This window comes from Carya illinoinensis, chromosome 5, assembly GCF_018687715.1.
Source record: "Carya illinoinensis cultivar Pawnee chromosome 5, C.illinoinensisPawnee_v1, whole genome shotgun sequence".
Taxonomy (NCBI): domain Eukaryota; kingdom Viridiplantae; phylum Streptophyta; class Magnoliopsida; order Fagales; family Juglandaceae; genus Carya; species Carya illinoinensis.
In genome coordinates, this window is record NC_056756.1 from 3,134,067 (window position 1) to 3,155,509 (window position 21,443).

The following is a 21,443-nucleotide window of genomic DNA, read 5'->3' on the forward strand; positions in this document are numbered from 1 at the left end:
TAAGCATCCGTGCATTAATTTAAGAAAAAATAAATTATATAAATTCCTCTAAAAATTACCGTCCGATTAATAATAATTTCAAGAAAAATTATATTCATGTTATTTGTTGATAATGTTTACTCTGGTATTACGCCATTTATAAAAACCTTAAATATGTTTTATGCTAAATAATGTCATAAGTTTTTAATTTATTATGGTGGTTAGAATAAACTTGTAAATAAAACTTATTGTCAGACTTACAATTATAAGTTTGGGACTAGTTTGGAGAAGACTTCTCTTTTTTTTTTTTTTTTTCAAAGTTAAATAATGGATGCGTGAGGGAAGGTTGAGACGGAAGTTTCTCAAAAATTTAATTACAATCACCATTACACACGAATAAAAGTACATTAAACATACATGAAGTGCTACCGTCACAAAAAATTTTATAAAAATAAACTCACGATCTAATCGTGTCTGAAAAATTTAGTTATAAACATAACTGTTTATTAATATGTGTATCAATCTGATGTGATTTGTCAAAAAGTAAATTTTTTTTAAAATATTATCAATTTAAATTTTGAATATGAATGAATCAATATTAATATGCAGATTAGTACGCAACTTTATTTATACGTAGTAAAACTCTAAAAGTTAAATTTACTTAATAAAAATAATTTTATTTAATAAAAATAATTTTATAATTTTATCTACAATATTAAATCACGTCAATTTATAAATATATTTGGATGAAATCTATTTGTAGTTAAATCATTCCTCTAAACAAATATATGAACAAAAATAAAAGCCAAAGGTGGGTGGATTGTGAACACAAATTCCATCATAGTCATCGACTCATCATAATATATACATCAACAAAAATCCCCTTTAGCGTTTATATTATGTTATTAGTACGAATTTAACTTAGATTCAGTGTAAAAATACGTATCTTATTATCTTCGTGCATTAATTTTTAATATTCCCTGAAAGAATCGTTGACATTAGTATATTCCATTTACGATTTACTATGACGTTGACATTCCTTGTTTTAGCAGCAATCCCATCAACCCCCTCTCCCCCCAGTTTGTTATATTTACCTTATCGCAACACCCACGGATATTCTGGAGAACTGAAACCATGAACGTAGAGGAAGAAGTTGAGCGTCTCAAAGAAGAAATTAAGAGGCTTGGGAAGGTCCAAGACGATGGTTCTTACAAGGTACACGCTAGAACTCGGCTTCTTTCTCAGTTTGTGTCCTTTTTCCTTTACACGTAGTAGTAGATTTGCTCTCACTTTTCTCCATCTTTCTCACCGACAAATTCCTATTGCTCCTTTGGTACTCGACCCAGATCAATAAATGACTTGAGTGGTATTTGAATGTCCGAAAGTTGATGCGATCTTGATCCGGATCCAGATTCTTCGTACCGTTTAAATGGCCGATCTATAACATACAGCTGATATAGATGGGAGATCTGACTGCGTCTGCATTCCAGTTCCTTTTATTTTATTGTCTGATTGGATTTCCTTACATATCCAAATGAATTAGATCGTGCCAATTTCAGTTTCAGACCATCCTAGGGTAGGAAAAAATCCAAGGGTTCGCGGGTTTGAAAAATGGCCTACATTCCGGAGTGTTCTGACGCTTTATATTGCTATATGCTCGAGGATTCATTTGTCGGAAGTTGGGTTAGAAAGTTGTCTGTTTTTTATATATAATATATATTTTCCCCTTTAGATATGCAGGGTAAGGGGCGGAGACATTAACCTTTTGCTTTACAATTTCCATTTGTTCTTCAATATGTCATCTGGGTTTTTTCTAATGATAGAAATTTGGCTTGTCTGTCTGGAAGGTCACATTCGGCATCCTATTCAATGATGATAGGTGTGCAAACATATTCGAAGCATTGGTTGGGACACTACGAGCAGCAAAGAAGCGGAAAGTTTTGACATATGATGGCGAGCTGCTGCTGCAAGGAGTCCATGACAATGTAGAAATCATACTCAAACCCACGCCAGCTGCTGTGGCAGCGGCCACAGTGGCAACCGATGCAGCTGTAGGGAGTTGAACATTTGTGCTGTTGCTCCCATCGTGACGTGTTTGGAAGTGAAGTATGCTTAATATTTTGCTGTTCTATGATGTGTAATTTAAGAGACAAACTTACTTTGACGAAGATGTTTGCACTTGTTTGATTCTCCATGAAATTGATCTTTCCCCTCCCCAAAATGAAAATGGAAGTTCAAGTTTGACATCCCGGTATCTATCTCACAAGTTTAAGCCGAGAAGCACACAAATTATCATGTCAATGCAAAGCTTCTCCAAGGCAGTTACTGTATAAAGGGTCCGAAAATGGCCTGAGACCAATAATCATCTTGGAAGTTGGAACCAATTATTACCTTGAGATGGGGGATGAACTTCATATACAACATCATACAGCCTTTGGATCAAATAATGAAATTGAGCACAATGACATTGGGACTACAACGCCATCCAACATTGCACTTAGGTTTCAGGACAGGGCTGTTAAAGTTGGGAACGGGGCTCAATCCTTTTTCACCTTCTCTGTTCTCAAAATATTCATCAGTACACTTAGAAAAATCAGTCATTATAAAACATAAAGGTAAACAATTAGAGCCAAAATACTTTTGCAAAAAATGCCAAGATTGGCATGCCCAGAAGGTCTAAATTTTCCTACTGTAATGTACAGTGTACACAATATTTTTTTTTTTGTTTGTGGGGGGGGGGAAGCAACTAAAACAAGCAACAAACAAGAGTAGTCGTCTTCTCTCAAAACATTATGAGCCATGGCCAAGGATGAGAAGATTTCATCGTGATGATCCAGTAAGAATGAATGCATGGAGGAGACTCTGAGCTGCCTGGGTTTCATCAGGTGTCCCGGATATGACAACAATCCTGTCACTTGATCCAGAGAGAGGATCATGCACTATGACCTTAGCGCCTGATATCTGATCAGAAATGCCAGAGAAACCACAAGTGCTTTAGAGAATAATTTTTGTAAAAGTTGATTTTAAGAATAGTATCTTAAAAAGACTAAAAATTGATGGCAACCATGGTCTATGGTACACAAGCATCAAAAGAAAAAATAAGAAAGGCCATTAGAGGTCTAACAGTGTCGTAGCAGCCACTTTGTGCATTTGCTGAGTTTTGAGATAAGGTCACTTCCACATATATATAAATTGCAATATTTGGGAAGCTTTAGAATTATAGGTAGAGATGGGGTAGCCATCATTAACTACCGGTTTGGATACAAAACTCATCTTAACTCATTACAACTTTTCCAAATTCCCACATAAAATATAATAAATAATTCAACTTTTTCAAATCTCAAAACAATAATAATATTAAAAAAAATAATATTCTAATAATATTTTATTCAACTTTCAATTTTCATCTCATCTTAACTCACCATCCAAACATCTATATGACTACTTGCAATGTTAACATTTAGAATCTGGGGATACAATGCTAACAGTATTAAAGGTTGAATTGGCTTAAAAAAAAGGGTGGGGGTTACCTGTCTCAAACGAGCCAGATTGCTACCATTATCCCCATAAACAGAGCTAATTACATTATCAGGAACTATGATCTCTACAGTCGTGTTTGTCACAATGGCAGATTTGCTTCTGCTGCAAATACCAAAAGAAAGTGTCACTGACTAATTTAAGATGCATACAATTTTTTTTAATCAGTAAATTAAATCATCAAAGTGTAGCCATGGAGTTTCAAACAATTAAAGATGCATGCAATTACACAGTTTTTTTTTTCTTCTCTTGATCCATCAAATAAAGTTTTATTGAATTATGTAAATAGGCATGCTGAGAACACCTAGTTCAATAACACAGTTTCAGACATACTTTTTTTTTTTTTTTTAAATAAGTAAGAAGTAAATTTTATTGATATGAATGAAAGAGGCATAGCCCATATATACAGGAAGTACAAACGAATCACCTAAATACAGTTTCAGACACTGATTGTGAATATGTTATACTCTCTTCTCTTTCTTTCTGAAAGTACGTGGACTAGATAGTTATTCAAATCAAATGATAGCAGATGCACACAATTATACAGTTTAGACCTTTTGAATTTTTTTGATAAGTAAGAGAATATTTTATATTATTCGCTTTAATTTTTTCCATGGAAAGCACATGGATAAGATAGTTATTGAGTCAACCCACACATTGATAAAACAGCGATGATGTAGTCAATCCTAAATTTGTGTGGCTCTTTGATGGGGGAAGGACCATGCTAGTCATCTGAGTGTCTGGTATGTAGTGGGTGCATCTTAGTGTCTTCTTACTCAAATAAATCAACGAGAAAAATAGATGGTTCTCGTTCTTGAAACTCCACTCTTTAAGCATCACTGCAGGTATATGCAGTGATACCACACAAAGCAGCTGTGTATGATCACATCTTAGATAAGTAATTTATTAGGTATTATGTTTACTGCTGGGATTGTGGTTGATTTTCCCCCCATCTTTTTTCTCTCTCCTCTACCTTTTCTCTCTGTACATGTGCACTTCTCTTCCATGACTACATTCCATGGCGGTTTAGCACCAGTACGAATTAACATCTTATAAGAAGTATAAGCGTTAAGGATGGGGTACATGAAGGCCTTGAAGGATGCGCTCGATCAGATGATAAGAAGAAATTTATCAAAATTTTCAGTTAAGGCAGCAGTGCTTATATTGCACAGAGGTTCTCTACGTTCAAGGTTGGGTCCTCCTCCAGTGCTGCACAAAATCTACTGGCGGCTGACACCCACCAGACGGGGTCAGCACAGAATCGACCGATGGGGGAAGGCGAGCCGGTGGCCTGATTCTTGGCCGAGGGGAAGAAGCCAGCGGCGCTGCCGTCAGACATAAGGGAAGCTGGGTTGGTTTTTGATACAGAAAATGACAGCGGATCTGATCACACAGATGAGAACTCACCCCAGAATGCACCGTCGTTGGAAATGGTGGACCTTTAGGGCCAGGAGAAGGATCCAACAGAGGCGAGGGGTTGCAAGGCTGACACGGAGGCAACGGGAAGTCCACTCACTGCGATGGTTGTCTTTGACTCCAATGGGACTGAAGGAGAGTATATGCAGAGGCTAGTTTTGGGCTTAGACAGAGTGGAGGTGGCACAAGCAGCACCTTTGGTGTGTGAAGATGCTTGCTGGGAAAAACCAACTCCACTGTTGTCCCTACATCCAAGCAAAAACAGCAACATCCAGGCCTCAGATTGGGTCTTAAGGCAAAGGAGATTTAACCCTGTGTGGGGATTTTATGTGACGGTTTCGAGGATCAGTTCATAGCCCTCCTTGCAGCTATAGAAGCTGGAAAGAATAATTGGTATCACCCAGGGAGCTCACATCAGCTACGAAGAAAACAAGAGAACTCAAAAGACTTGACTGGACAGTAAATGATGGAGCAAGAGAAAAAAGCTCTAACTGGGGGAGGGTGAAGGGAAGGGCAAAGGAGGTGGTTTTATGAAACCAAAAATTGTTTCTTGGAGCGTAAGGGGGCTGAATGAGAAGGATAAACGCCTTGTGGCGAAGCACAGGGAATCATGAGGAGGATGGTGTTCTAATGAGGTGAGTGGGCCTCATGGAGAGGGGCTATGGAAACATATAAGAAGAGGGTGGGACACATATGCAGCACATACTCACTTCAATGTTGGAAACGGATTGAAGGTAAAATTTTGGCATGATGTATGGTGTAGGGATTGGGCACTCAAGGAAGTTTTTCCACGAGTTTATGGCTTAGCAAGAAGGAAAGAAGCATTGATTGCGGATTTATTTATCATCTCCAATGGCCTTCCCCAATGGAATATTACTTTCCTTAGAGATGCACAAGACTGGGAAATGGATGACTTTTCGGTGTTCTTTGACCATGTGTACTCCACTCGTTTGTCCGCCGGGGGGGGGGGGGGGGGGGGGGGGGTGAAAACAAGATCTATTGGTGCCCCTCCTCTAAGAAGGGAATACTCACGGCCCGCTCTTTCTACCAAACCATGACCATGTGCTACCAAACTGCTCTTTCTACCAAACCAAGATCTATTGGTGAAGACAACAAAGATCCGTTCCCATGGAAAAGCATCTGGAGGAGCAAGGCACCTCTAAAGGCAGCATTTTTTGTATGGACGGCTTCTTTGGGGAAGATTCTCACTATGAATAACTTGAGGAAACATTGTATTATAGTTATGGACTGGTGCTATATGTGCAAGAAGAGCAGAGAGTTCATTGACCACCTACTACTACATTGTGAGATTGCCATGACCTTGTGGAATGAAGTCTTTGCTCAATTGGGATTAGTTTGGGTGATACCGAAAAGGGTATGTGACCTTCTAGCTTCTTGGAGCGGTATTCAGGGCAACTCTCAAATTGCATCCATATGAAAGATGATAACTCTACGTCTATGGTGGTGCATTTGGAGGGAGCGGAATGCAAGAAGCTTCGAAGACCAAGCGCGATCGATGGATGAGCTTAGATTTTTTTTTTTCCAATACTTTACTCCATTGGTCAATTGTAATTGATTTCCATGGCATGCTATTTCATGAATTCCTTGTATCTCTAAATTAGCATGCCTAGGCATTGCCCTTGTATATGTCCCGTATAAATGTTTACAGCCTACTAGGGCATGGACTTATGTCTACTCTTTTGATCAATAAAAATTTGTTTACCGATTAAAAAAAATGTTTACTGCCGAATAGGGCATGGACGTGATATGCATGAAGCATCAGCTAGAACTGAGTGGCATGTAAGAGGTCCCACAGGTACAACTATGCATAAAGGTAATTTTTTTGATATTCAATAATAAGATGCAAGAATGCACATAACATGATAATGCACAACAGCATCTGAGTTAATTATGAGTCAACACTCACCACTATTTCAAATTTAAATTGAAAATGACATTTCATTATCTCTGCAGATCTCATTTAATACTCACTAGAGCAATAAACAATAAAGGCTTTGATAAACATTAAAAATTTTACAATGTACTATACTCTTAATGTGAATGAAATGAAGTACAAACTTCTGAAATTGCAGTCCACTCGCTTGGAAACAAAACTAAAGACAGGTATAAACGAAATTATTTATGGATAAAACAATGGATGGAGCACTTTGAGGGCCTAATTAATCTTCGTTATCTTGGAATGTTTTGATTTGAGTTTTAGTTGGTACTGAATCCTGATCATTGATTACCTTTTTTGATGCTATAATAGGTAGCAGAATAGGTAATCTCCAGCAGACACTCCAAATTTAATTCCAATTCCCCAAAACCAAAAAAACAACATTGATTACCTTTTTGTTTTTCCTAATTGTTTGTACAAATCTGATATCAAAGTTCATTCATATAAAGCATTCCAGGCAAACAGAATCAGAACCAGACGAAATTGAATTTGGTTTACCAACCTGCCAAGTTCTAAGCCACCTTTAAGAGAAGTGAATCCTCTGCCAGCATCGGTATTGCTTCTTGGATTTACTCCAACCGCTAACTGCAAATGAACCCACCCATAAGAGAGAGAGAGAGAGAGAGAGAGAGAGAGAGAGAGAGAGAGAGAGAGATCTTACCTGTGATGCCCATGACCTTGGTGAAGGAGGAAGATCTAAACCATGGGAACTTCCAAGATGATCTATACTTTGACTTAAAGTAGTATGTCGACTGAGACTATGGGAAACACCTACTGATGGATCTGTACTTTGAGTTAGAGAAGCATGTCGACTGAGACCATGAGAGACACCAACTGATGGATGACTTCCAATAGGCACAGGATCTCTGAGTCTTCCATAGGGGCTGGTGTCAGACAACATAGAGGAGCTGCTCCTTGCTCCGACATTGTTCTGGGTGCTGGAGAAAAGGTTATCACGCAGTCTACCAGTTACATTATACAATGCATCTTGCACATTTGAAAACTCTCCTGAAATCTGTCAAATAAATAGATGCCTGAATACATTGCAGTACTTGCAGATTATTCTATTTGATTAAAGCCACCATATAAACAAAATCACCAGATGAAATCTGTATTATTCAGTTTGCTAAAAGATTGTTTCCCCAAGGATAATTATATTAAACTACTAATGCAAACATCTTTTCTTGAGAAATTAAAATGATTTTTTTTACCAAAATTGAAAAGGACGAAGCTCAAACACACATGAACTGCATTTAAAATACTCCTAAAAAATGCAGAAGACCAAAGAATTCCAAAAAAAGGGACATGGAATGCGAGCAATCATATCATATCAACAAACCTGGAAAGAACAAGAAGGATGAACCTCTGGCTGGTTCAAATGAGAATACTCCTCAAATAAACTACGTTGTCACATATTATAGATTTGAGACTTCCCTTAAATCTTCTTTTTGGCATAAAAAATATGCAGCCAGTGGCCAGGCATTATGCTCAAGAAAGACCCAAAAGCAATTAACTTTGAGTAAAGAAAGTATAGCCATTAATTTGAAAAAAGGATTTTATGCAATGCTTTTATAAAGAGCTAAGAATCATCCCCCCCCCAGCCCCCAAAAACACAAAAGCTCTCCACGCGATATAAGGAATAAATAAAATTGAAGCTTCCTTTGCCACCCTTCCATTGTACTTCAAAATAAGTGACAACATCTCACCTGCACCACTTGATCATTCTCTGACACACACTTTGGCACCTGTTCACCTCCAATTATTCGTATGCCAGCACCTGTAACCTTCCGCATCTCTGAAATTATTGCACCTCCTTTTCCCAACAAACAACCAACTTGGTTTGAGGGGATTACAAGCCGCACAGTAACAGGTGACCCCTTAGTTGAGACGGAATCTTGCCCCTTCTCAATACCTGCCTCTATAGACCTAGAGAAAACAAGAACCACCGCCTTTTGTGCTGGTGAGTATCGTGAATCAGGATTCTGCACAATAGAAATCCAGCCATAAAACCTATTAATAACCCGTAAGTAAGCAGATGTACTTAATGAGAGAGAGGGGGAGAGAGAGTACTCATCAACAAACCTCTGATGCAGTAATGGTAACTAATCGTTCATCACACTCAGCTATAGAAGCTCCAATACTTATATTAGCACCTGTCTCATTTTGAAATGCCCTGACAATGGCACCCCCTTTTCCAATTACGCCTCCAACCCTATCAGTGGAACAAAGCATCTTAAAAATAACATCCTGCAGCTGTGTTTTTGTTTCCAAAGCAGGAGCCCTTTCGACCTCTATTGACACCGGATGAACTCCTGAAGCATAATTCATAGAGCTGTATGGCATACTGCGTGGCCCTGAATTTCTCTGTGAAAGATGATCTAAATAGAGGTCAGATAAAGTCTCATGGGGAACTGCTTCTACAGGTTTGCTTCCAATCATCCTTGTCTTGTCAACTGGCAGACAATCTTGAAGACAGCGGGACACAGCAACAAGCGCTTTCTTTACAGCCAAAACATTCCCTTCTATCTGCAACATTGTTAACCCATTTATACAAGGGAACAAGAGAAAAATTTCCTATTAAAATACCATAGCAGTAAAAGAAAGCATCAGATAAACCTACATTTCTGCCACTCATGAAACTGTAACAGACCACTTGTACATGAAAAATGCAATATCTCGTTTTAGTTCCACCTCCCAGGCTCCCTCACCCATTGATACTTATAAAAAAAAGCTCCCCACCCATTAATTAAAGGATGAGGCTAAACACAAGAAAAAGGGGAACTCAACTAAAGACAGTGACTTCTCATGCACGAAATGGTACTCTTGCTTTAAAATGTAGACTACAATACCTTTCACTATGTTTTTGACCCAGAATGCGCACAACTTTTCATTAACCACGGCTCACTGGTTAGGATTTCTCTTTTTTCAATTTATTAGGTTATTGAATATTGTTCAAGAATAAAATAAATAAATCAGGAATTATTTTCTTCAAAATTTGGCTTGAGGTTCAAGGGCTTGACCTCACTAAACATTTCTTTATTTTTTTTTAAGTACACATTTCTTTATTTTCATTAGAAAATGTTAGAAAATTGTATTCAATATATTCTTACTTTAAACTGAATTATAAAAATATACTAGGATTTTAAACAGAATCACTGAAAGAATAAATTTAGTTCTCTCTCATGATTTGGAAAATTTTCACTGCTCCTTTCCCCACAAAGGATATGTAACTGCCTAGAGCTAGCTCTTTGAATAGAAACCATATCCGAACTCGCCTAATGTTCTTTGGACTAAACAACATCTTCAAGTAAACATACAATATCTCAATCCTCAGGTCAAGTTAGATAGACTCCGGTTAAATAATATTAAAACATGAAAATGTAGGCCTATATAATTCTACCGTGGAGATCCACTGGTTTCACTGACGTATTCTCAAACTCAATATCAATACCATTGCATTCCATCCTAGGGTAAGGATTTGGTACCTAATTGGTCATATACTAATGTTGTTACTTATAAAAGATGTTGTGATCAAAAGAGGTGCTAGGCGATGCAATTCTCTGTCCAATATTTGCAGTTGCACTCTCAAACAAGTGTTTTGAACCCCAATACCAAGGAAAACACTAATGGGAGGGTTAACCCTGTTCAGTAATAATAAAAATGAAAAACAAAAGAGCCATTCAATGAATAAAAGATGCAAAAAATTTAAATAATTTCATGCATCCACTGCTAAAGCTAACAAAATCAGGAATAAAGGATTGCGATGCCTGATTAGCTAATTTCTAACACCGAGAGGATCCCTGTATATATACTTGAGTTGTAACTTTTACGTTAACAAAAATTTGATACTTACTAAAAAAACATAAAGTAAACTGCACATAAAACTAAAAGTAAGAATATATATGCTTGCTTACTACTACATAACACACGACAATGCAGGCCATAACATTGCATAATATCGAAACTCGTCAACTACTCTCCCAGCCTCTAAATCTAGCTTAACTGGTCCAGAAGAAGTCAACTAAATGGTAAACAAAATTTAGCATACAACAGATGAATCCTAGCACAATGTACACTAGAAAGAAAGCAAACAACCAGCGAATGCTCGACTTCAAAAGAGTTGAAAACAAACCTTACCTCGATCATCTCGTCGGATGGGGCAGCACAGGCCGGCAACTTGTCGGTCAAAATCCTAATCTTGCAGCCACTCTCTTTCCTGATCTTCTCCACGACCTTCCCTCCCTTCCCTATCACGGACCCCACCTGCGTCGCCTCCACCAGAAGCCGGCACGATACGACCCCGACCCCAACCTCCGAGCCGTCACTCTCGGCCGCCACCTCCAGTATTCTCTCGAAAACCTTCATCAGGGCCTCTTGCGCCTTCGACACCTCAACAACACCGTCTGAATTCAGGGATACTTTTTCTTCGCCGGAGCCGCTGTAGTTCTTTAGAGTGATGTTGGTGGTGAGGGCTCCAGGGGCAACGACGAGAATGACCCGGTCGGGGGACTCATTTGGGGCCTCCTCGATCCGGATCTTAGAACCGGTGGACTGCTGGAGAGTCTTGATGACGTTGCCAGACTTTCCGATGACACCGCCGATGCGCGAGGAGTGGCAGAGGAGGCGGAATGCCACGTGGCCCAGGGGGGTGGAGAGTGGAGGGGGTGGGTGCTTGGAACGCTTGGAGGCCCCATTTGCGGGGCTCGGGTCGTACATGGAAGCCGCGGTGGATGCGTAGAGTGTCGAATTCGAACGCTTTACTGGTGGAGAGAGATAAGTGCTGCCCATAATCTAACTCGCAAACACAAGCATATACCCTCTCTCTCTTGTTCTGTCTATGCAGATTAGGGTTGCTTCTATTCTGCCTGCGTCTCTACAACGGTTTCTTGGGGAGTTGCAGTTTCAGTGAGGGAGAGGGAGGGTTTTGGGGCTAAACTTAGGATCAGCGAGACGTCGCCGTACGTACTGAAGTAAGCGCTATTTATTAATTAATTTCCTTTGGGTGCTGCTCGAGCGCTTTGATTTATTTTCTGAACCCAGGTTAAATTTTAGAATAATGATAGGTTTACCACTATTTTATCACTTTTTTACCACTTTTTTTAATTTTTTAATTTTTTTAATTTTTTTTTTTACTTAATGATTAAGTTATTACTAAAATTATATATTTTTAAAATTTTTTCTTAATGGCTAAGGATGTTAAAAAAATACTTAAAAAAAATAATAAAAAAATAAATACACTATAAATAATAAAATAGTGATAAAAAGGTGGTAAGTGTATCATTACCCTAAATTTTAAATGACTGTCAAAAGTCGAAGGTGATCCGCATATCACACGTGGCGCACACCGAATGGACAAGAGGACTCCAATCAGTACAGTATACGTCAGCATAATAGGTTAATAAAAATTACAAACAACTCAACAAAAATATAAACATACGTCTATTTTCACAATTATGTTTTAAAAAAATAAATATTTTTATAAAATATCTTATAAAAATAACGTTATTTTATAAAAATATCATTATTTTAAATATATATTTTATAAAATATATTGCAAATATGTTGTTTATTTATCATAATTTTTTTATAAATTACTTTATCAAAATACCCATAATTTAAAATATAATTATATAAAAAATCGTAAAAAAAAATATATATATATATATATATATATAGTATCTATAATTTTCCTTGTGGCTTTAGCTTAGTATTGTTTTCCAACAGAGCCGCGGACTATTCCTCAGAATCGCCATCAAAACATGCACCTACTTATTTGTATATTAGGATGCAACCTCATGAATTGTACTCTTGCTATTAATACTATTGTCTTGCTCCTTTTTTGTTATAATCTTCAAGCTATTCTTAGTTCCTAAGAAGATGAGTATGAAAAATAGGGGAAGACAAGGAAAGATTGGAATTTTACAACTGATACTTGGAGTGACTAGTTACAAACATTTTTTTTTTTTTTTTTTTTTTTTTGGGGTGTAATCCCTTGATTTTTCATAGATGGACATTGTTCGTAACACAAGCGATTGATTTGTAAACTAATAGAGTCACTAATCTTCAAACTTCATAGCCAGGATTTACTTTCTGTTGAACATCTCCATAACTCTCCAACTCTTCCATGTCTTCCAAACTTCCAAGAAACAGAGGAAGTCTTTGATGCAGCTCGACTGGTTGAATTGAAAGAATCCTGTTTTTACCATCAGATCCTCTGCCCCCTGCTTGTTCCACAAGAAAACTAAGAGGGTTTCCCTCATAAACTATACGGAGATGGTCCCTGGGATTCATTGCCACCCCTCCATACATAAGAGTCCGATGGAGATCAGCTACAAGAGAACATATATAACGGGCTGAGTACTTCTTGGGGTATCTGCCTTTTCCTTGTCTCACGGTGTCGATGTATCGCCTTAACCCTTCAGGCCAGTCGAAATATCGTGCATCATTCACTGAATAGATTTGCCCTGACATAATATAGAGCTGAATTAAAAGGAATCTAAAAGCATCTACACTAACACAGATAACTTTGGGTTATTCTGATCCTTTATATTAGATGCAAATAAAGTTAGCATAAACTTTGGGTTATTCTAATAATTTATATAGAACTATAATGTCATTCATGCATAATTACCATATAACAAGTGAACAGATTCATCATACCTCGGGAAGGAATTTTAATGCTTGGATGTGTGAGAATGAAATCTCCCGTTGAATGATCCAGAGTAAATGCATGTGTCCCTGAGCCAAAGCTGGCACAGAGTATTGTAGCTGATGAATACAGAACATAGCCAGCAGCTACAAGCCTCGCTCCAGTTTGGAGCGAATTCAGCAAAGCCTTCTCCTCCTTGGGTAGATCATCCAGCTCCACAAGACGGTTGTAAATTCCGAAAATTGTTCCAGTTGGAATGGATGCATCAATATTCCGAGAACCATCAAGGGGGTCTGTTACCACCACAAATGGCCCACCGTCAGTTAACCAGATTGGAGCATCATCTTCCTCTGAAGCCATGACAGCAACTTTTCCAGAATTGCGAAGAGATGACAAGATGATTTCATTCTGCACATTGAACAAGAAGAAATATTGGCCATTCATAATTGTTTCTTCCTTACTTGCCATTACTGGCCATGGACAAAACCAAGCTGCCGTATGCATGATTTTCCCTATTGGATAAGTAAAAAATTATTCAAAAGAAAAGGGGCAGCACAACTTAGAAATACAGGAAAGATTAACAGGTTCCCAAGAAGTTAAAGTCTAAACTACGAACAATCTAAAAGAGAAGGAAAATAAAAGGGGTACTGCCCATAGCAGTGATCAAATCATGCAAGAATTTTCAAAAAATAAGCCTCTGCTTATTCCAGAAAATCTCAACACCATGACAAGTCGGGTTATTCCTTTCTTGCCAAACCCAGATAGGACCAGACAGGAAATTTTGATATATTACTGGTTCTATGTCGCCAAACCTCCCTTTCTAAGGCAAGCACCTCAACAATTATATTAGAAATTACCCTTTGGGCCTACGGACTCCCAAAAGATGAAACACTCACTACAATAGGTCACCCTTCATAGTTTACTTCTTATTTGAGATCACTACAATCCATGCTATGGAAGTTTCACTAGAACATTAGTATTGACCTTCTGAGACTGGACCAGTGTTCATTTCACATAATTCCAAGGGGATTGACTAGGTTACAGGTCGTGGCCCACTATGTGTACAGTACATGTGGCCTTGCCAACCCAACCTGTTGAAAATGTTTGAATACACGAGTGAGTTGGGGCACTAACATAAAACTATAAACAGGTTTGGCTGGATTGGTTTGGTTTGACTGGGAAAGCTTGCTCAAACTGCACCTATATCGCTAACCACCATAGCAAGGAAGGCAGTATAAGTATGTTGAGCTACTCATAGTTTGAATCAGGTTAGAGTTTACTGCAAATATTACGGCAGCATGCAATTCCAACATATACAGGGTGCTTAACTGGGAGTCAAATTTTGCCCACCCAAATGCTGGCCATGTACCTCATGATGTAAAATAAAGTTGCTTTCCATCTTCTCAAGAAAACGATAATGTCACAGCAGAAAAATTTCCAATGCAATGTCAAAAACAAAACTCTCTAATTGAGAGGCACAAGAGAATTTCATACACGCATTTGCTTGCATTTGTAAGACTAAAATAGCAATTTAAGCAACTTACCTTGGCAAAAATTTGCACACCATTATGTGAATGGTGGTTAAAAAAAGGCCGTGATATGGTTCCGTACTCGGTCACAACGGAACAACATAAATACTCGATAAGTCCAAGGGGAAGCGCAAATACTGGGAGCATTTCAAAATATACCATCACTTTGATGCTCATCCAAGTCTAATAGAAGCTACGGGATGTCCAATCCTAGGATTTTACCCATAATTTGATAATTTTATCAATTGAAAGCTGTAATTAGCATCAAATCCAATTACACGAGTGTGCATGCTGCATATAGTGCAAGAAACCCCCGAACTTAAAAGATCCTTAGCAGACAAAAGAAAGCATCGTTCCTTCAGACCAACAATCTCCATGTAAAATGAAGGTATCTTGTATATTCATTTACCTTGAGAATGTTCAATACACAGTGTGCTATTTAACGGAAAATGTTGCTTAGACATAGTCTCAAGCAGATTGTGTGCGCTGGCATTTCCAGCCTAGCTCAGAGTCGGTTACAACAGAATACAATGCCTCAGTACAAGAAACAATTTCCAAAACAGAATTACATGATTATTCTAGAAGATACTGCCGAGCTGGAGTCATTGTTGGGACCACTTCCAATTTTGCTCTTGTGGAGCTGAGCTGGAGCTGTTATTGGCCTTCATGCTTTTACCCTCCCGCGAGTCTAGCAAGGGAATCATGGTGAGACTCATACGAAGTTGCAAAAAACGAGCTGAAGCCAAAGGCTTTGTGAAGACATCTGCGAGCTGATCATGAGAGGAAATGAAGGCAACATTCAATGTTTTTGCTGAAACACTGTCACGCACAAAATGGAAATCAATTTCCATGTGCTTAGTGCGAGAATGAAGAACCGGATTGGTTGACAAGTACGTTGCACCCAGATTATCACACCACAAGGTGGGAGGTGCGGAGAGAAAAATTCCAAGGTCCCTTAGAAGAGACTGAAGCCAGAGGAGCTCAGCTGTGGAGTTGGCAAGGGCCTTGTATTCGGCCTCAGTATTGGAGCGAGCGATAGTTTGCTGCTTCTTGGACCCCCATGAGAGAATATTTGACCCGAGAAAAACACAGAAACCAACAGTTGAGCGGCGATCGTCAGGGCATCTGGCCCAATCTACATCTGAAAAAGCATGTAGAGAGTAATTTGGAGAGGGCCAAATGTGAAGTCCAAGCTGAGTGGTGTGCTTGAGGTAACGTAAAATGCACTCCATGGCCTGCCAGTGAGGGACTTTGGGTGCATGCATGAACTAACACACTTTGTTCACAGCAAATGCAATATCCGGACGAGTTAAGGTCAGGTACTGAAGACTACCGACAGTGCTTCTATAAAGAGTGGGATCAGTGAAGGAAGGGCCATCAGTAAGAGATAGATGAGTCGATGTAGACATAGGAGATGAGACTGGTTTTGCAAGATCCATGTTTGTGTGTTTTAGGAGATCACAAATATATTTGTGCTGAGATAGATGCATCCCAATAGGAAGCATGTTTATTTCAAGACCAAGAAAAAAATGCAGAGGCCCAAGATCCTTGACTGGGAAAGACGTGTTTAGAGACTTCAAAACAGAGGATATAGCAGCTGAACAGGACCCAGTAAGGATTATATCGTCGATGTAAACAAGTAAAAACAGAGTGACATTTTCATGCTTGTTAAAAAAAAAGAGATGGATCAGCAGCAGAAGAATCAAAACCAAGATCAAGTAGTCGAGTGCTTAGCTTAGAGAACCAAGCTCGTGGAGCTTGTTTGAGGCCGTATATGGCCTTGTTGAGCCGACATACATGGGTTGGAAAATCTTGATTTATGAACCCAATTGGTTGAGTCATGTAGACTTGTTCGTGAAGATCCCCATGCAGAAATGCATTGTGGATATCAAGCTGTCGGAGAGACTAGCGTTCAGTGATAGCGATGCTAAGGATGGTCCAAATTGTTGTTGGCTTAACAACAGGACTGAAAGTCTCAAAATAGTCCACGCCATCCTGCTGGTGGAAACCCTTGGCCACTAAACGAGCTTTACGGCGCTCAATCGAACCATTAGATAGCTTTTTTGTCCTGAAAACCCACTTACACCCAATCAAATTAGTGATACCAGATGAAGGAACAAGAGACCAGGTATTTGTTTGTAAAAGTGCTTGAAATTCCTTGGACATGGCCAGTCGCTAGTCATGGTGTTTGGCTGCTTCACTGTATGAGGTGGGTTCTTCGGGTATGGAGGTGGTAATGGTGAGATGACTACGTGGTGGTGACCAGAGCACAGTTCCATCGGTGAAACGATGAGGATGGAGAGAATTTTTTTTCGAACGAGTGATGATTTGGTTAGACGAGGGGGGATCAAGCGAATATTCGGGAGTTGGAGAAGATGATTATGAGAGAGAAGGTACAGAGAAAGAAGATGAATTTGAGTTGGCAGGCTGAGACGAAAGGGGAAGTGTAGTGTCAGGCTGAGAGGAATCTGGAATTGGACTGCGGGGCTGAGAAGAAATGGGAAATGTAATATTGAGCTGCGAGGAATTTGGATTTGGATTGTTGGGCTGAGAAGAAATAGGAAGTGAAGAGGAAATGGGAAGCGGACTGGTAGTGGTGTGGGGCCGAGTGGACTGGGTTTGTGAAGATGAACCGAAAGAAGGAGAGATAGGTATTGGGCCCAGGATTGACGGGAGCGTTGAGGGAATGGGTAGAGAAGGTTTGGAAGTAAAAAAAAAAAAAAAGGAAAAAGGTGTTCATCAAAGACTACATTGCGAGAAAAATAGATTCACCCAGTGGGGACGTGCAAGCATCTGTAGCCTTTGTGAGAGTCACTGTAACCTAAGAATAAGTATTGCATTGATCAGAAGTCAAGTTTGTGACGGTTGTAAGGCCTAAGATGAGACCAACAGGTAGTGCCAAAAATCTTAAGAAAAGTGTAATCTGGAGATTTTGAGAAAAGTTTTTCATATGGAGATTGATTTTTAAGTATTGGAGTGGGAAGACGATTGATGAGATATATTTCCATATGAAAAGCATCTACCCAAAAAATTTGAGGTAAGGATGCTTGAGCCATAAGAGCAAGGCCCGTTTCGACAATATGACGGTGTTTTCGCTCCACAGCCCCATTTTGTTGATGGGTATGGGGACAAGATATTCTAGGAGAGATGCCTTGATTTTGAAGGTGATAATGAATGGAGCGATATTCACCACCCCAGTCAATTTAAAGAGAGATTATTTTAGAATTAAACAATAATTCAAAAGGTTTTTGAAATTTAAGAAAGACTGAAAACACTTCAGATTTTTGAACAATTGGGTACCACCATGTATAACGTGTGAAGTCATCTAAAAAAGAAACATAGTATTTAAATCCTTCTCTAGAAAGGACTGGGGCAAGACCCCATACATCAAAATAAACTAATTGAAGAGGCCTAGTTGAGTGCTGATGGGAAGAGTGAAAGGGGAGCTAGGAGCTTTTGGCTTGACAGCAAGCTGGGTAGACTTGAGGAGTGTCGTGGTGTGAAACTGGAAGAGAGTGGGTGGTGATGATGCAATGAACTAATTGAAGAGTTGGATGCCCAAGTCGTGCATGCCATTGAAAAGAAGAAGTGCGCTCGCCAACTAGAGCTTAAGGAGAAGATGGAGTGATAGCTGAGGGAAAGGAATAAAGACCATCATGCGTTGGCCCACGAAGGAGAGTGATCCCTGTCTTGGAGTCCTTCACAGTGAAAAAAGAACTATGAAACTCAAAAAAGACTGAATTATCACAACAAAATTGTCTAACTGATATGAGATTTTTTGTAATTTTAGGAACATGTAACAAATTTTTGAGAAGAAAGGAACGGGAAGAAGTGGTAAGAGAAGAATCACGAATATTGAAAATAGGAAGTGCCGAGCCATCACCAACACGTATTTGATCATTACCACCATATGGAGCCGAGTGCAAGCTGAGGTTGGCTAAGTCTGAGGTGATATGGTTTGTAGCTGTTGTATCGGGATACCAATCCATTGATGGAGAAGAAGCAGACGTTGTATAATGAGCAGTGAGTGATTTTGGAGGGTCACTTTGGTATGAGTGATCAAACCGATAGTAGCATTGCAGCGCAATGTGGCCCACCTTACCACAGACTTGACATGTGGGTTTAGAGTGAGGGAGAGATGAAGGCAAGTTGGTAGATGAAGTTGAGGAAAAAGTTGGAGTAGACCGACCCTTGCCATGACCACGATAATTGCCGCGATAAGTGCCACGGTAAGAACCACGGCCACGAGCAGAGGACGTGGTGATATTAGCCGAAAGATCAGTAGACACAGGAAGATGGGTGGAATGAGATAAACGATTTTCATGAGTTAACAGAAGACCATAAAGTTCATCAGGGGATAAGGGATCAACCCAAGCAGTGATAGATGTCACAAAAGCATCGTACTCACTGCTGAGTCTAGCAAGAAGATACAAGATGAATTCTTTGGAGGATAGAGGAGTACTAGCAGCACTCATGGTATTGGAAAGATGTTTAACTTTCCAAAACTAGTTCGAGACCGAGCTGGAGCTTTTGGAAATAGTGGCTAGTTGATACCTGAGTTGGATGACTCGGGCGTGAGAGTGAGATGTAAAGGGTTTGTCCAGAGCTTTCTAGACATCATGGGCAGTAGAGTGACCTACGACCTGAGCGATGAGATTATCGGATAGAAAGGAAATAAGAGCACTTAAAATGAGTTGGTCAGTTTGAGTACAAGCAATAAATTCAGGATTGGGTGTGATTTGATCAGAAAGATATGGGGCCGGAGGAAGAACAGACCCATCCACAAAATGGAAGAGCTGCTGACCACGAAGATATGGAACCAGCTGGGTGTGCCAGAGTAAGAAGTTATCATGGGTAAGTTTGACAGTGACGAGGTGAGAAAGGTGAGGGAGAGTAGGGGTGGGTGATGGTAGAGGTGGTGGTGGTGGAGGAGGAGCATTAGAACTTTTTAATAGAGACGACTCTTCCCCCATTATTTGACGTTAGTCTTCAAAAAGCTCTGATGCTATGTAAAATGAAGGTATCTTGTGTATTCATTTACCTTGAGAATGTTCAATACACAGTGTGCTATTTAAAGGAAAATGTTGCTCAGACATAGTCTCGAGCAGAGCGTGTGCGCTGGCATTTCCAGCCTAGCTCAGAGTCTGTTACAACAGAATACAATGCCTCAGTACAAGAAACAATTTCCAAAACAGAATTACATGATTATTCTAGAAGATACTGCCGAGCTGGAGTCTGTTGGGACCACTTCCAATTTTGCTCTTTTGTGGAGCTGAGCTGGAGCTGTTATTGGCCTTCATGCTTTTACTCCACATCGAGAATTAAGATTCAAGCATTTATAAGACTACAATTATTAAGCTCATTTAGATTGCAAATAAAGAAGTTAAAGAATCTAAAAACCAGAAATAATAAGTAAACTTACAGAGATGATGTCAAGCGGCTTTGGAGCATCCCTGCCGGAGCCATTGTTACCGGCAAGACTGGTCTGTTTCCCAAGACTGGAATTGAAAGGAGAGGCCACCAGAGCTGCAATTCTCTTGCAAGCATACTGAATGTGATCAAGCAAGACCACAAGATCATCTCCCACATCGATTCCACCCTTACCCACATACTCATTTAAAGTACAGATACCATTATCAACCCCAATTGAAGAACCATCCACCACCTGTGACCTGACAACAAAACCAGACCCACCAAGAGAAGCCATTCTTCGTTTTCTACAGAAGAGGCTCCGTGGAAAAAGGTGACCTTTTGGTGGGAAATTATGCAACTTTGGCAGGATATAGCGATATTTTGTTGGGAGGACCTGTGCTGAGTATGAAGTTATTCTGGGTGTTTGCATATTATGGTTACAATCGGTTCGAAGGTTGGAAATTTAAAAATTGTGTCATTTGAGATGCCGAGCTGTGCAGACCTGCTTGGAAGAGATTGGACTTTATGAAGTTCGCAAGAAGGAAAATAAAACCGAAGGGATAAGACGATATCTCTCTTTTGCCATGAAACGAAAATTATTCTGTATTCCCCTCTTTTCACATAAAATGGGCCCCACGTCATAAATTTCTCATATAAACGAATCGATGCTGCATCCTATCGTAATTTCACGGCATTTTCACTCGATGAGGGTGAAATGATTACAGTAAAAGTCTAAAAAATACCAGATATTTTACCTTTCGAAATTTTAGGATGTAATTTAAAATTGTTTTCGGGTTTGTTTATTTGTTTTTTCTTAACGGAGAGGCGTCATTTAGTGTAAAATAATAAATATATAATGTCTGAAATGAAGATCATCCTCAAATGGGATAACTTTTTGTATTTAATTTTAAGCGGCTCCATATATTATAATTAATAGATATATAAATACATGAATAAGGAATAG

At 39.2% G+C, this 21,443-nt stretch overlaps 3 protein-coding genes across 4 annotated transcripts; 1 reads left to right on the top strand and 2 right to left on the bottom strand.

Moving 5' to 3' along the window:
* The first annotated feature begins 1,036 nt into the window (after positions 1-1,036).
* On the top strand, positions 1,037-2,225 carry LOC122310543 (costars family protein). Its single transcript, XM_043124502.1, has 2 exons — positions 1,037-1,194; positions 1,827-2,225. Exons 1-2 carry the CDS (start codon positions 1,114-1,116, stop codon positions 2,040-2,042), a joined length of 297 nt encoding a protein of 98 aa, XP_042980436.1. The 5' UTR covers positions 1,037-1,113; the 3' UTR covers positions 2,043-2,225.
* Positions 2,226-2,497: 272 nt separating this feature from the next.
* LOC122310542 (KH domain-containing protein HEN4-like) lies at positions 2,498-11,854 on the bottom strand. 2 transcript variants are annotated; one of them, XM_043124501.1, is made up of 7 exons: positions 11,027-11,854; positions 8,972-9,415; positions 8,596-8,871; positions 7,551-7,904; positions 7,392-7,474; positions 3,510-3,618; positions 2,498-2,940 (listed from the first exon to the last, which is right to left on the bottom strand). In XM_043124501.1, the coding sequence occupies exons 1-7, from the start codon at positions 11,675-11,677 to the stop codon at positions 2,800-2,802; spliced, it is 2,058 nt and encodes a 685-aa protein (XP_042980435.1). In that variant the 5' UTR covers positions 11,678-11,854; the 3' UTR covers positions 2,498-2,799. The 2 variants fall into 2 exon arrangements, with proteins under 2 accessions (XP_042980435.1, XP_042980434.1); XM_043124500.1 differs by having other exon boundaries at positions 3,510-3,621.
* Positions 11,855-12,669: 815 nt separating this feature from the next.
* On the bottom strand, positions 12,670-21,110 carry LOC122310876 (fructose-1,6-bisphosphatase, chloroplastic). Its single transcript, XM_043125101.1, has 3 exons — positions 20,490-21,110; positions 13,550-13,946; positions 12,670-13,353 (listed from the first exon to the last, which is right to left on the bottom strand). The coding sequence occupies exons 1-3, from the start codon at positions 20,907-20,909 to the stop codon at positions 12,953-12,955; spliced, it is 1,218 nt and encodes a 405-aa protein (XP_042981035.1). The 5' UTR covers positions 20,910-21,110; the 3' UTR covers positions 12,670-12,952.
* Between the last annotated feature and the right edge of the window lie 333 nt (positions 21,111-21,443).

Bases quoted from the DNA above. Each gene is read 5' to 3' on its own strand.
- LOC122310543 (XM_043124502.1), top strand. From the start codon at position 1,114: ATGAACGTAGAGGAAGAAGTTGAGCGTCTCAAAGAAGAAATTAAGAGG. The intron at 1,195-1,826 runs GTACACGCTAGA...TCTGTCTGGAAG, and splicing joins AAGACGATGGTTCTTACAAG to GTCACATTCGGCATCCTATT.
- LOC122310542 (XM_043124500.1), bottom strand. From the start codon at position 11,677: ATGGGCAGCACTTATCTCTCTCCACCAGTAAAGCGTTCGAATTCGACA. The intron at 9,416-11,026 runs GTAAGGTTTGTT...ACAATGTTGCAG, and splicing joins CATCCGACGAGATGATCGAG to ATAGAAGGGAATGTTTTGGC. The intron at 2,941-3,509 runs GTAACCCCCACC...ATTTCTGATCAG, and splicing joins ATCTGGCTCGTTTGAGACAG to ATATCAGGCGCTAAGGTCAT.
- LOC122310876 (XM_043125101.1), bottom strand. From the start codon at position 20,909: ATGCAAACACCCAGAATAACTTCATACTCAGCACAGGTCCTCCCAACA. The intron at 13,947-20,489 runs GTAAGTTTACTT...TTCAATGTGCAG, and splicing joins AGCCGCTTGACATCATCTCT to AATGAAATCATCTTGTCATC. The intron at 13,354-13,549 runs GTATGATGAATC...ATATTATGTCAG, and splicing joins CATTAAAATTCCTTCCCGAG to GGCAAATCTATTCAGTGAAT.